Source organism: Chiloscyllium punctatum, chromosome 1 (genome assembly GCF_047496795.1).
Source record: "Chiloscyllium punctatum isolate Juve2018m chromosome 1, sChiPun1.3, whole genome shotgun sequence".
Taxonomy (NCBI): domain Eukaryota; kingdom Metazoa; phylum Chordata; class Chondrichthyes; order Orectolobiformes; family Hemiscylliidae; genus Chiloscyllium; species Chiloscyllium punctatum.
The window spans coordinates 33,481,722-33,494,947 of record NC_092739.1 but is presented as its reverse complement, the minus strand read 5'-3'; the positions used below and the strand labels follow the sequence as shown (position 1 = coordinate 33,494,947).

Sequence of the window (13,226 nt, the reverse complement as noted above, 5' to 3'; positions counted from 1 at the left end):
GGCCATTCTGCCCTTTGAGCCTGCACCACCATTCAATATGATCATGGTTGATCATCCTTAATCAGTATCCTGTTCCTGCCTCATCTCCATACCTCTTGATTCCACTATCCTTCAAGGGTTATGGAGATAATGTAGGAAAAGGATACTTCCATCTTTGTTGGATGAGGTTTTGCAAATCTCATGCAAAGATTATAACAGGACCACTGAAATCTTTTGATCACCAAATTATCTCATGCTGCCTGTGAAAGACTGATGGAGCTAGTCCAGACAGAATATCTTGCTCTGTAGTTGCTATTGTAAGGTCCTTCTCCAAGACCCACAGAAAAAGAAGATTGTACGTTTTGCGTCTCTAGCATACTCTTTCTGTTGGAGGATTAAGGGTAGAGAATGAGCACAGTTCCTCCCATCCAGAGGATCTGAAAGTAGAAAATCTGACAATTTAAGACTATCCACACCAACTCATGGTAGGTACATACACAGAATTTAAGCTGCAGACAGCTTTCATCCGACTTGTTACATTTGGCATAGCAACCCTCTCACAATCTTACTGTTCTTTTATAATTGCACATGCATGCCTATACAGCAGGCTACACTTTATGGATGGGATTTAAAAATTAAAATTATTCATTGCTATGCTGCAATAGGATTAATAAGTTTTGTTTTCCATAAAGTCCATGTATGAATGATAATATTTGCTTGTGTTTAAACTGCTTCTGTAGGAAGCTGCTACAGATCTGTAGTTTTCACCGGGCGGCACGGTGGCACAGTGGTTAGCCTCACAGCGCCAGAGACCCGGGTTCAATTCCCGCCTCAGGAGACTGTGTGGAGTTTGCACATTCTCCCCATGTCTGCGTGGGTTTCCTCCGGTGCTCTGGTTTCCTCCCACAGTCCAAAGATGTGCAGGTCAGGTGAATTGGCCATGCTAAATTGGCCGTAGTGTTAGGTAAGGGGTAAATGTTAGGGGTATGGGTGGTTTGCACTTTGGCGGGTCGGTGTGGACTTGTTGGGCCGAAGGGCCTGTTTCCACACTGTGAAGTAATCTAATCTAATTATCATCTATGAATGTAAGACCACAGAGCAAGCTTTCAAGAAAACCTAACTGTGGAATAGATATTGATTTATTAACATATAGTGCATCACGCTGCCAGCAGAGCAACAACCCTTCATGCTGAGACCTGAAGAAATTTAAGGTGAAACTTCCATTTGAAGCTATTTAGACATTAGCTTGCATCTTGATTGACCATGTTGAACAGAAGATGTGATTTTGTTCATATTTAATGAAGCTTTACTGTGAACATGTAAAGACTGTTTTTCACTCAAAATCTTACACCTCTTCATAGAGTCTGGCAAGACTGTACATAATCAGTGACCACACCAGAAAATGTTGACTTTCAAATACACTGAAAACGTACTTTGACTTTATTTGTCAAAATTGCCATTTTAATGGACTTTTATGGCAGAAAGTGACATCATGTACATCAGTTTATCAAAGCAAATGTTATCATGATCACGATAACTTATTAATGAAGAAAAGAATGTTTGATTGTTTTTGACTTTAGTTAGAATTAAGGAGAATCCAAAGGATTTTTACAAATATATTAAGGACAAAAGGGTAACTAGGGAGAGAATAGGGCCCCTCAAAGATCAGAGCTGAAAAATGTGTTGCTGGAAAAGCGCAGCAGGTCAGGCAGCATCCAAGGAGCAGGAGAATCAACATTTGGGCATAAGCCCTTCTTCAGGAATGAGGAGGGTGTGCCAAGCAGGCTAAGATAAAAGGTAGGGAGGAGGGACTTGCGGGAGGGGCGTTGGGAATGCGATAGGTGGAAGGAGGTTAAGGTGAGGGTGATAGGCCGGAGTGGGGGTGGGGGCGGAGAGGTCGGGAAGAAAATTGCAGGTCAAGAAGGTGGTGCTGTGTCCAAGGGTTGGGACTGAGATAAGGTGGGGGGAGGGGAAATGAGAAAGCTGGAGAAATCTGCATTCATCTCTTGTGGTTGGAGGGTTCCTAGGCGGAAGATGAGTCGCTCTTCCTCCAGGCATCGTGTTGCCATGGTCTGGCGACGGAGTAGGCCAAGGACCTGCATGTCCTTGGTGGAGTGGGAGGGGGAGTTAAAGTGTTCAGCCACGGGGGCGGTTTAGTTGGTTGGTGCGGGTGTCCCAGAGGTATTCTCTGAAATGTTCCTCAAGTAGGCGGCCTATCTCCCCAATGTATAGGAGGACACATCGGGTGCAGTGGATGCAGTAAATCATGTGTGTGGAGGTGCAGGTGAATTTGTGACGGATATGGAAGGATCCCTTGGGGCCTTGGAGGGAAGTGAGGGGGGAGATGTGGGCGCAAGTTTTGCATTTCTTGCGGTTGTAGGGGAAGGTGCCGGGAGTGGAGGTTGGGTTGGTGGGGGGTGTGGACCTGATGAGGGAGTCGCGGAGGGAGTGGTCTTTCCGGAATGCTGATAGGGGAGGGGAGGGAAATATATCCTTGGTGGTGGGGTCCGTTTGGAGGTGGCGGAAATGATGAAGGATGTATCTGGAGGTTGGTGAGGTGGTAGGTGAGGACCAGTGGGGTTCTATTCTGGTGGCGATTGGAGGGGCGGGGTTCAAGGGCGGAGGAGCGGGAAGTGGAAGAGATGCGGTGGAGAGCATTGTCAACCACGTCTGAGGGGAAATTGCGGTCTTTGAAGAAGGAGGCCATCTGGGTTGTTCGGTATTGGAATTGGTCCTCCTGGGAGCAGATGCAGCGGAGGCGTAGGAATTGGGAATATGGGATGGCGTTTTTTACAGGGGGCAGGGTGGGAAGAGGTGTAGTCTAGGTAGCTGTGGGAGTCAGTTGGTTTATAGTAAATGTCCACGTTCAGTCGGTCGCCCGAAAAGATCAGCAAGGTGGCCTTTGTGTGGAGCCATAGAAAATGGGGAGATACTAAATGAACATTTTGCATCAGTATTTACTGTGGAAAAGGACATGTAAGATATAGACTGTAGGGAAATAGATGGTGACATCTTGCAAAATGTCCAGATTACAGAGGAGGAAGTGCTGGATGTCTTGAAATGGTTAAAGGTGGATAAATCCCCAGGACCTGATTAGGTGTACCTGAGAACTCTGGGAAGCTAGAGAAGTGATTGCTGGGCCTCTTGCTGAGATGTTTGTATCATCGATAGTCACAGGTGAGGTGCCGGCAAACGTGGTGCCACTGTTTAAGAAGGGCGGTAAAGACAAGCCTGGGAACGATAGACCGGTGAGCCTGACCTCAGTGGTGGGCAAGTTGTTGGAGGGAATCCTGAGGGACAGGATGTACATGTATTTGGAAAGGCAAGGACTGATTCGGGATAGTCAACATGGCTTTGTGCGTGGGAAATCATGTCTCATAAACTTGATTGAGTTTTTTGAAGAAGTAACAAAGAAAATTGATGAGGGCAGAGCAGTAGATGAGATCTATATGGACTTAAGTAAGGCGTTCGACAAGGTTCCCCATGGAAGACTGATTAGCAAAGTTAGATCTCATGGAATACAGGGGAGAACTAGCCATTTGGATACAGAACTAGCTCAAAGGTAGAAGACAGAGGGTGGTGGTGGAGGGTTGTTTTTCAGACTGGAGGCTTGTGACCAGTGGAGTGCCACAAGGATCGGTGCTGGGTCCTTTACTTTTTGTCACTTACATAAATGATTTGGATGCTAGCATAAAAAGGAAAGTTAATAAATTTGCAGATGACACCAAAATTGGAGGTGGAGTGGAAAGCGAAGAGGGTTACCTCAGATTACAACAGGTTCTGGACCAGACGGACCAATGGACTGAGAAATGGCAGATGGAGTTTAATTCAGATAAATGCGAGGTGCTGCGTTTTGGGAAAGCAAATCTTAGCAGGACTTATACTCTTCATGGTAAGGTCCTAGGGAGTGTTGCTGAACAAAGAGACCTTGAAGTGCAGGTTCATAGCTCCTTGAAAGTGGAGTCGCAGGTAGATAGGATAGTGAAGAAGGCGTTTGGTATGCTTTCCTTCATCAGTCAGAGTATTGAGTAAAGGAGTTGGGAGGTCATGTTGCGGCTGTACAGGACATTGGTTAGGCCACTGTTGGAATATTGCGTGCAATTCTGGTCTCCTTCCTACCGGAAAGGTGTTGTGAAACTTTAAAGGGTTTAGGAAAGATTACAAGGATGTTGCCAGGGTTGGAAGATTTGAGCTACAGGGAGAGGCTGAACAGGCTGGAGCTGTTTTCCCAGGAGTGTTGGAGGCTGAGGGGTGACCTTATGGAGGTTTATAAAATTATGAGGGGCATGGATAGGATAAATTGATGGGCGGCACGGTGGCACAGTGGTTAGCACTGCTGCCTTACAGCACCAGGGTCCCAGGTTCAATTCCAGCCTCAGGAAACTGTGTGGAGTTTGCACATTCTCCCTGTGTCTGTGTAGATTTCCTCTGGGTGCTCCGGTTTCCTCCTACAATCCAAAGATGTGCAGTCCAGGTGAATTGCCATGCTAAATTGCTCATAGTGTTAGGGAAATGGGTCTGGTGGAATACTCTTCGGAGGGTCGGTGTGGACTGGTTATACCGAAAGGCCTGTTTCCACACTGTAGGGGATCTAATCTAATCTAAAAATAGACAGTCTTTTCCTCGGAGTCAGGGAGTCCAGACCTAAGGGGCAACCTTTTCACGCAGAGGGTGGTACGTGTATGGAATGAGCTGCCAGAGGATGTGGTGGAAGTTGGTACAATTGCAACATTTAAGAGGCATTTGGATGGGTATATGAATAGGAAGGGTTTGGAGGGATATGGGCCGGGTGCTGGCAGGTGGTACTAGATTGGGTTGGGATATCTGGTCGGCATGGACGGGTTGGACCGAAGGGTCTGTTTCCATGCTGTACATCTCTATGACTCTACGACTGCTTCCTAGACTGAAGGCAATTACACTGACTAATCATAAATAATATAGTTTGAGCTCTTTGTAATCACATTTGAAATCAGTTGGTTGCCAACAATGGAATTCATTACTATTTGCTTACTTGGGTTGACAAATGATAGCTGAATGATCACTTTTAAACGAAGATGTTCCGAACTTAGGGTGTGTATTGTCTGTTCAATGCCATTGAACATAAAATGATGTCAAAATTTTTGTATGATCAATGTTGTGTCACTGTATGGTGGTATAGAGGCTGCACCCATATATATATATATACTGAAAAATTACAAAGAATGTATCATTGAGGTGGATTGACTATTTTGTTGTATTATTCCAATCATTCTTTCAGCATCTGGTAGCAACTATCTAGATTTCCCAGCAGATTTCCTACTCATGGTATTTGAACTACCTCACTTTTCTGCAATTTCTTTCTCTTTGCAGTTCTCATACTTGTTGACATCTGCCAACTCAAGTTATTTTGATATTTCTATCTCCATTTAAGTATCCTCTCCATATCCCTAACTATGCTACATCAGTAGTTATGGTTCTGCCTGTTTCTAGCTCCTGTTCTTGGTTTACAACAATTTTTACCATTATTATCATTTATTAATGTTTATCATCATTCTTTATCTCTCTCATTTTTTTGTTTTCCCCATGCCAAACTCCTTTCCCCTCATTAAAAAGACAATCTGGAGGCCCATTCTTCTGAGTATTGTTACCAGATGTTTGATAATATAACAAACCTTCCAACTTTTCTTCCCTCCTTATGGCCTCTGCATGATAATAGAGCTGGCATCAGAAACATGAATCTATATATATATATATATATATATATATATATATATATTAGTAATCTGTGCGTTGTTGCTTTGTTGTTCTTCATATATTGTGCATCATGGTTTCTCTCATCTAAGGCCTGGAGATGCTCTAATCATTGGGAAGCCATTCCACCCATTTTATTTGTGTTGGCTTTTCTGAAGAAATAAATTGTGCTGTTCAGTTGCCCTGAATTCTCCTTGTTGCTAACTCAGATTCAAATATTTTAAGGAACTTTCCATTGAAATGGCATGAACTTTGCATGAATCACACAGTGTAAATCGCTAGTAACATACTGCATTAAGCAATTTCTCCACGTACGTCTCCTCCCTTTCAATCAGAGGAAGTAATCATTAGCAATTCACTTGAACACAACACTTAATTATTTCATGAGTATATTATATCTCTGTTTGGCCCTCTCTGCTCTTGCATTTTGTGTGTAAGCAACAGCAGAATTATAAAAGACTTTTGAAAAAACTTTCTGAGATCCTGAAATTCCTAGATGTTTATTACTTGGACCTGTGCAACCAATTAAATACCATTTGTGAATGCAAGACTTGCCAATCCATCACTGTTTGTCTGGTTAGTAACCAACAGTACAGTATATAAAAGAAGGAGCTGTCCCAAAAGGCTGGGTTACACAATGCTGTCAGATCTCTTTTCTACTAAAAAAACCCACACCAACACACACTTGGAGTTAAGTTTAAGTTGTTTTAGACTGAATAGTTGAACATGACAAATGAAATGGTTCAGTTCAATTATGATTCATCTTAAACCCCACTGATGATGTATTGTTCTGCATTGAAAAGACTTGTGTCAGAAATGGTATAAAATCACATCTCTCTTTAATGTTGTCATTAACGCAGTCAGTAGATTGGACTGTTAGTGTAGTGCCATAAGTACACAGGAACCTCGATTATTCGGCCTTTGGTTATCCGAATGTTGGATTATCCAGCAAGATCGCAAGGTTCCAATACGTGGCTAAACTATGTTATCTGGCATTCGATTGTACGGACTTTGATTAACTGAACAAAATATTCCCTGCCATGTCCTTCGGATAATCAAGGTTCCTCTCTGTGTCAATGGAAGAATTTTGTTGAAGAATTGTTTCCTGGAATGCCAAATCTGTTGAAGGCACAGCGCAGTCATGACAAAATTGCACTCATAATATTTTCACTCGATTGAGGATACACCTGGTGCTGGAGGCTGTTTTGTTTAAGGTTGTCCTCACTGATGGCTTTAGAACTGGGGTGTCTGATTTCCAGAATCAAGTTGACAGACCCGGTGTAATTGCTGGGCTTTATCTTTGCTACTAACGCCACAACTACAGATAAAACTAACTCCTTATGATGTTTAATTTAATTTGTACTTGGGATACGCGAAAACTACCCACGTCATATATAACTTGAGATTAATTTAGGTCAGACTTGCAATCACAAATGGTATTTACTTGGTTGCACAGGTACAAGTAATAAACCTCTAGGGCTTTCAGGATCTCTAAGTTTTTTAAGAAGTCTTCTCGAGTTTTAAGAAGGTTTGTAGCTCAGGTTAAGGTTTTGGATGTAGGTTTGCTCGCTGAGCTGGAAGGTTCATTTCCAGATATTTCGTTACCCTACTAGGTATTATCTTCAGTGGGCCTCAGGTGAAGTAATGCTGAAAATTCCTGCTTTCTATTTATATGTTTGGGTTTCTTTGGGTTGATGATGTTATTTCCTGTGGTGATGTTATTTCCTGTGATGAACTCACTTCCTGTTCCTTTTTTCAGGGGGTGGTAGATGGGGTCTAACTCGATGTGTTTGTTGATAGAGCTCTGGTTGGAATGCCATGCTTCTAGGAATTTTCGTGCATGTCTTTGTTTGGCTTGTCCTAAGATGGATGTGTTGTCCCAGTCGAAGTGGTGTCCTTCCTCATCCGTATGTCTTCAGTAATTCTACTGTTGCTCACTAACAATTCCAGAGCGGAGAGGGCCAAATGGAGATATGATAGTTTTTTATTGGAGTGGTTGCAAACATATCAAATACAGATCTTAGAGGATTGCATATATCAGAGATACCATATTCTAACAATACCTCATAAAGTCTTATGTATGGCTAGGTGGATTGATAAAGATAGCACATTGGACTCATAAATTAAAATGCAAAGTTGTATTTCAACAATTACTGTTCATCATTGTCTATCTTTTTTCTGTATCATTGTAAATTCACAACAAATTTATTTTACAGCTGCAGAAAAAAAAACGTATTTTGAAAGATAAGGATGCAATCTGACACTGAAATGTTAATCTCTTGTACTTTTAATGTCTTTAATAATGTTTTGGATTTTTCTTCTCTCCTTAGTTCCTCCATTCTACTTTCAACATTTGGACCATATGGGTAGAAGATTGGATCACTATGACAAGCCAGAGTTGTCGCTTGGATCCTATGAATTTATTGCTACTTTAGATTACTGCAAAGTAAGTATTTCTGCTATGTGACTCACCTTCAAACATTGATAAATCCTTTATGCCAATGACACCACAATTCAGCTGATTGGCTCAAATATTTTTTTTCTCTTAAATGACTAGCCAGTAACGTCTGAGACTATATATTCCAGATTAAAAGCACTGCTTCTCTGTAATTGACAGAATACTTGTAGATCAACTATGATCTAATTGAATACAGGTAAATTAAAAAGTTCAATAACCTACTGACCATAAGTGAAAGGAGTAGAAATTAGGCCATTCAGCCCATCGAGTCTGCTCCACCATTCAATCATGGTTGGTAAGTTTCTCAAACCCATTCTCCCGCTTTCACCTTGTAACCTTTGATTCCCTCGATAAGCAAGAACCTATGTATCTCAATCTTAAATATACTCAATGACCTGGCCTCCACAGTCTTCTGTGGCAGTGAATTCCATAGATTCACCACTCTCTGGCTGAAGAGGTTTCTCCTTATCTCCGTTCCCTTTACTCTAAGGCTGTGCCCTTGGTTCCTAGTCTCTCCTACCAATAGAAATATCTTCCTAATAACCACTCTGTCTAAGCCATTCAGTATTCTGTAAGTTTAAATTAGACTCCAAGTATAGACACATAGTCCTCAAATGTTCCTCATATGTTAAATTTTTCATTCTGGGTACCAACCTCTGAAAGCACTCCAGGGCTAGTACATCCTTCCTGAGATATGGGGCCCAGAACTGCACACAATACTCCTTAGTCTAACCTACTCGTTACTTCCTCAAAGAATTCTAACAGATTTGTAAAGCATGACCTCTCCTTGATGAAATCATGCTGACTTTGATTTTACCATATACACCAAGTAACCATAAATCTTATCCTTCACAATGGACTCCAAAATCTTACCCACAACAGAGGTCAAGCTAATCGGCCTATAATTTTCTAACTTTTGCCTTACTCCCTTTTTAAACAGGGGTGTCATGTTAGTGATTTTTCAGTCCAACTAATTTTTTTTCCGAAATACTCCTGTTCCAATCAAAATAGATTTTTATATGGTTTGATAAATTAATATTGAAAAACAATGCTTGAAGTTATATTTTTTTGAGCAAGGGTTGAAGGTTTCCAGTGATTAATGGGCAATTATACAAAGTATTACCGTATATACTCGTGTATAGGTCAAATATTGAAGATGGTTATTTGAAACTGAAATTAGGGGGTTGACTAAAATCTGAGGTATTGTTTTCAAGGGGATGAAATTCATGCTTGGCATGAGTCAAAAAATGGACAAACAAGAGTCAGATCTCTGTATAAAATAATAAACAACAAAAAGAAAAAGAATTATGGCCATCACTGAATATTTATCCACAAAATAACGTCTCCATTCTGCCTGCTGCAATCGAATGGCACAGTAATCTCCCTGTAGCTGTGGGAATATATTCCAAAATCTACAACGGAAGCCCGAAACCGTGGATAGGTGCGAACCTGTTCATTTAAATGGGAAATTTACCTTCCCCACAGCACCTCCCCCTCCCCGGTCTCTGTACTGTTGTACATTACAATAATTCTCAAAACCTGGAGTACAGCATGACCGCTGGTGGACTGGAAGACTCGGAATGGAGTGGTGTGGCCAGCAGACTGGAAAGCCAGAGCAGAGTGCAACGGGCAGGCACACTGACTCATAAATGTTGATCTGTAACTGTGAAGAACTAGGGTCAACTTATACACTCAATATATGGAAAATACAAGATGCTTTAGCCAAAACCAAGGGGTTGAAGTATACATGAGATCGGCATATGCATGAGATCGATATATACCCTAGTATATATGGTATTTTACACTTAAGCAGGTAGTTGCATGTTGATGCCCTCCTGCTAACTGCTAATCATTTTAGCATCCCTCAATGATCTTAGTTATTTGGTGGTGCTTTTATTATGAAGATGAGTATGTGCTGCTTTAAACGATTCTTAGCTTTCAGATTAGACTAGACACTTTTGGGAGCATGCATTACATGCAATTTTTTATTTTGGCTTGATGTATTGTTTGTGTTGGGTTATTACAAAGGAACAGTGAATAATTAATTTACTTGGTTCCCCACGCCTCCCCCCACACCCCCACACACCCATACCACTCCAACACAGTTAACAGAAAATGCCATGAAAATGGAAATGAAAGGTCTGCTAAAGTTGAGGCATCTTCACTCACCTGTCACCTTCTGTCATTCCAAGAAATTGCATGAATAATAATGTTTTGTTTCAGTTTCTTATTTTACAACTGTCTCTTTTGTTTTTATTTCAAATGAACATCAGGTATGGTTACCTTTCTTTCCTACTTCACAAAGTTCTATTTGTCAATTAGTAGATATGTTTTAGCTTGGTGCATATGGGAGAAAGTGAGGACTGCAGATGCTGGCGCGTTAGAGTCGAGAGTGTGGTGCTGGAAAAGCACAGCAGGTCAGACAGCATCCGAGGCACAGGAGAGTTGACATTTTAGGCATAAACCTTTCATCAGGAATGTGGCCGAAGAAGGGGGATGAGAAACAAAAATGGGGGGGTGGGGCTGACTGTAGGGAGGTATGTGATATGTGGATGGAGTGGGAGATAATTGTGAGAGGTTGGTGGGGAGAGTAGAGCGGATATGTGAGAAGCAAGATGGATAGGTAGGACAGGTCAAGAGGGTGATGCTGTGTTGGAGGGTTGGATTTAGGATGGGGAGAGGGGAGATTTGAATGTTAATGGACATCACAACTGCTGGATTCAGCAGAAATTATCTGTTAACGAATTCTAATTTACAAAATGTTTAATCATACAACTGATATATATTGAACTAATGAAAACAAATTTATTGTGATGGTAAACAAGTTATCATTATTAAAGTATTAATATTTTTATTTTGTTTGATTATGTATTTTGGGGATAGTTTGGAAAGGTGTCAGACAGATACATGGATCAGGATGCACAATTATCCTTTGTCCATTTGATGTACTATAGGCTCTGTGGTCTTGACTGATCAATGTCTTGATCTCTGTTAAGAACCAGCACTGGCCATGGTGTTGATTGGCTGCAAGCAGTATCAAGGGATTGAATAAATAATATCTGTTCTTACCACTGAAGGCTAACCTGCACATGCTGGAGAAAGTGAGAACTGCAGATGCTGGAGATCAGAGCTGAAAATGTGTTGCTGGAAAAGCGCAGCAGGTCAGGCAGCATCCAAGGAGCAGGAGAATCGATGTTTCGGGTATGAGCCCTTCTCATGATTCCTGAAGAAGGGCTCATGCCCGAAACGTCGTTTCTCCTGTTCCTTGGATGCTCCCTGACCTGCTGCGCTTTTCCAGCAACACATTCTAACCTGCACATGCATAAAGCTAGCCTGCCTACCTCTTGGAAGAGAAGTGCGTTAGGGCTGCAGCAGACCTTCAGAGACCTTTGTGAGATGAAGATCACATAGAAATGTAGAATAAGGGAGCAGGGGTAGGTCATTCTACCCTTTGAGCTTGCTCCACCATTCACCTTCCAGTTCCTGCTTACTCCCCATATCCTTTGATCAGCTATGAAAGAAGGAAGAATGATTGAATAGGGGAGAGTTCTTGGTGGAGTGGTAGAAAGGATGAGTGCCATTCTGTATTCAAGAAGAAAGGAAGGGGGTCTTATGGCTCATGTGCTGGAATTTTACAGTGCCCCAGCGGCTGAATAGTATAACATTTGGTAACATTAAGTTAGCTTCATACGGTACTTACCTTAGCAACAAAGTTAAATCCACTGACATCAGTTACTCTGGCAGCCACTAGTTCACTTGATTTGCTTAAAAGAAAAAAAGTTGTGATTCAGAGGAACAGAAGCTAATCGGAAATATTAATTAAAGAGACACCAGGTCCTTCATCACCCAGCCCCTCTCACTGCACTGGGTTTACAGGAATAGGAGGCAGCAGTGGCATAATTGTCCATAGGCCCAATTAGTGGTTATTTTAAGGGCATCCAACCACAGCCACAGAGACCTTACCAGTGGCAGGAGAGGTTAGCACCAGGTTGTCCTACTTGCCCGGTTAAACTGAGCAGCCTGATATCTGGGCACTGACTGGGATCTCTGTACCCATTCAGGAGCCCTGTACCCATTGAAGGCTTCCCCCACAGGGACAGGATCCCCCATGTCCTCCTCTCCATCTGCTATGACACTCCCTTTCTCCCTTTCCTGCAGTCTCCCATTGCTGCAGTGGGTCAGCCCGGTTCTGAGAAGACTCCAAATTAACCTTTAAGGTCAGGCTGCTATGGCGTCTGCTGTTCAGAACTGCCTGCATTTCCAGCCATGGCTGCCGCTCCTCTGACTGGATAGCAGCTTTCAGAGGAAGGATACAGAACCCCCACCACAAGCCATTTCAAGGCCTGACAGCCATTAATTGGCTGCTGGACAAACCAGGAAAGCCAACAACAGTAAAAGAACAGTGCTATGATGGTCAAGGTGTTGAGTGTCTTAAAGGTGATGGTACCCCCATTCATCTCCTGTCCTTGTCCTAGGTGGTAGAGATTGCAGGTTTGGGACATAGTTAGGAAGATCCATAGCGGTTTGCTGCCAGTGCATCTTTATATGGTACTCACTGCTGCTGTTGTGTGCCACTGGTAGACGGACTGAATATTTAAGGTGGTACCTGGATGGTGTTAAGGGTTTTGGTTCTTGTTGGAGCCAACATTCCATGCATGGCTAACAAAGCTCACTATCATAAGTAACCATCGCTAACTTTTGGAAACTGTGTGAGGGGAGAGACGCCTTTATAGTCAGTAAGTTCAATTCCTTCCACTGTGGCTGATTTGAGGTCAGAAATAAGAATGTGCAATCATCAAAGCACCATTCAAGACTCCTCAGGAGCTGGAGTAGTCTGCGTCCATTTGCAGCAAGATCTGAACAACATCCAAGTTTGGGCTGTTTAGTGGTTAAATAATGTTTATGTAACATGTTGCCCGGCAATGACCATCTCCAACAAGGGAGACTCTAGCCATCGCTCCTTGACAATCAATGGCATTGCCATTATCAAACTTTCTGTGGTCAACATTCTGGTGGTTACAATTGACCAGAAATTGTAATAGGCCAGCAACATAAATAC

At 42.3% G+C, this 13,226-nt stretch overlaps 1 protein-coding gene across 3 annotated transcripts in view; it reads left to right on the top strand.

Moving 5' to 3' along the window:
• The window catches only part of sec24d (SEC24 homolog D, COPII coat complex component), a 210,362-nt gene that overhangs the window by 118,929 nt on the left and 78,207 nt on the right, over window positions 1-13,226 (top strand). For all 3 annotated transcript variants that reach the window (XM_072589129.1, XM_072589119.1, XM_072589137.1), the window contains one exon: window positions 8,040-8,155. In XM_072589129.1, coding sequence (XP_072445230.1) covers window positions 8,040-8,155 — 116 coding nt within the window. The remainder of the gene's footprint in view (window positions 1-8,039; window positions 8,156-13,226) is intronic.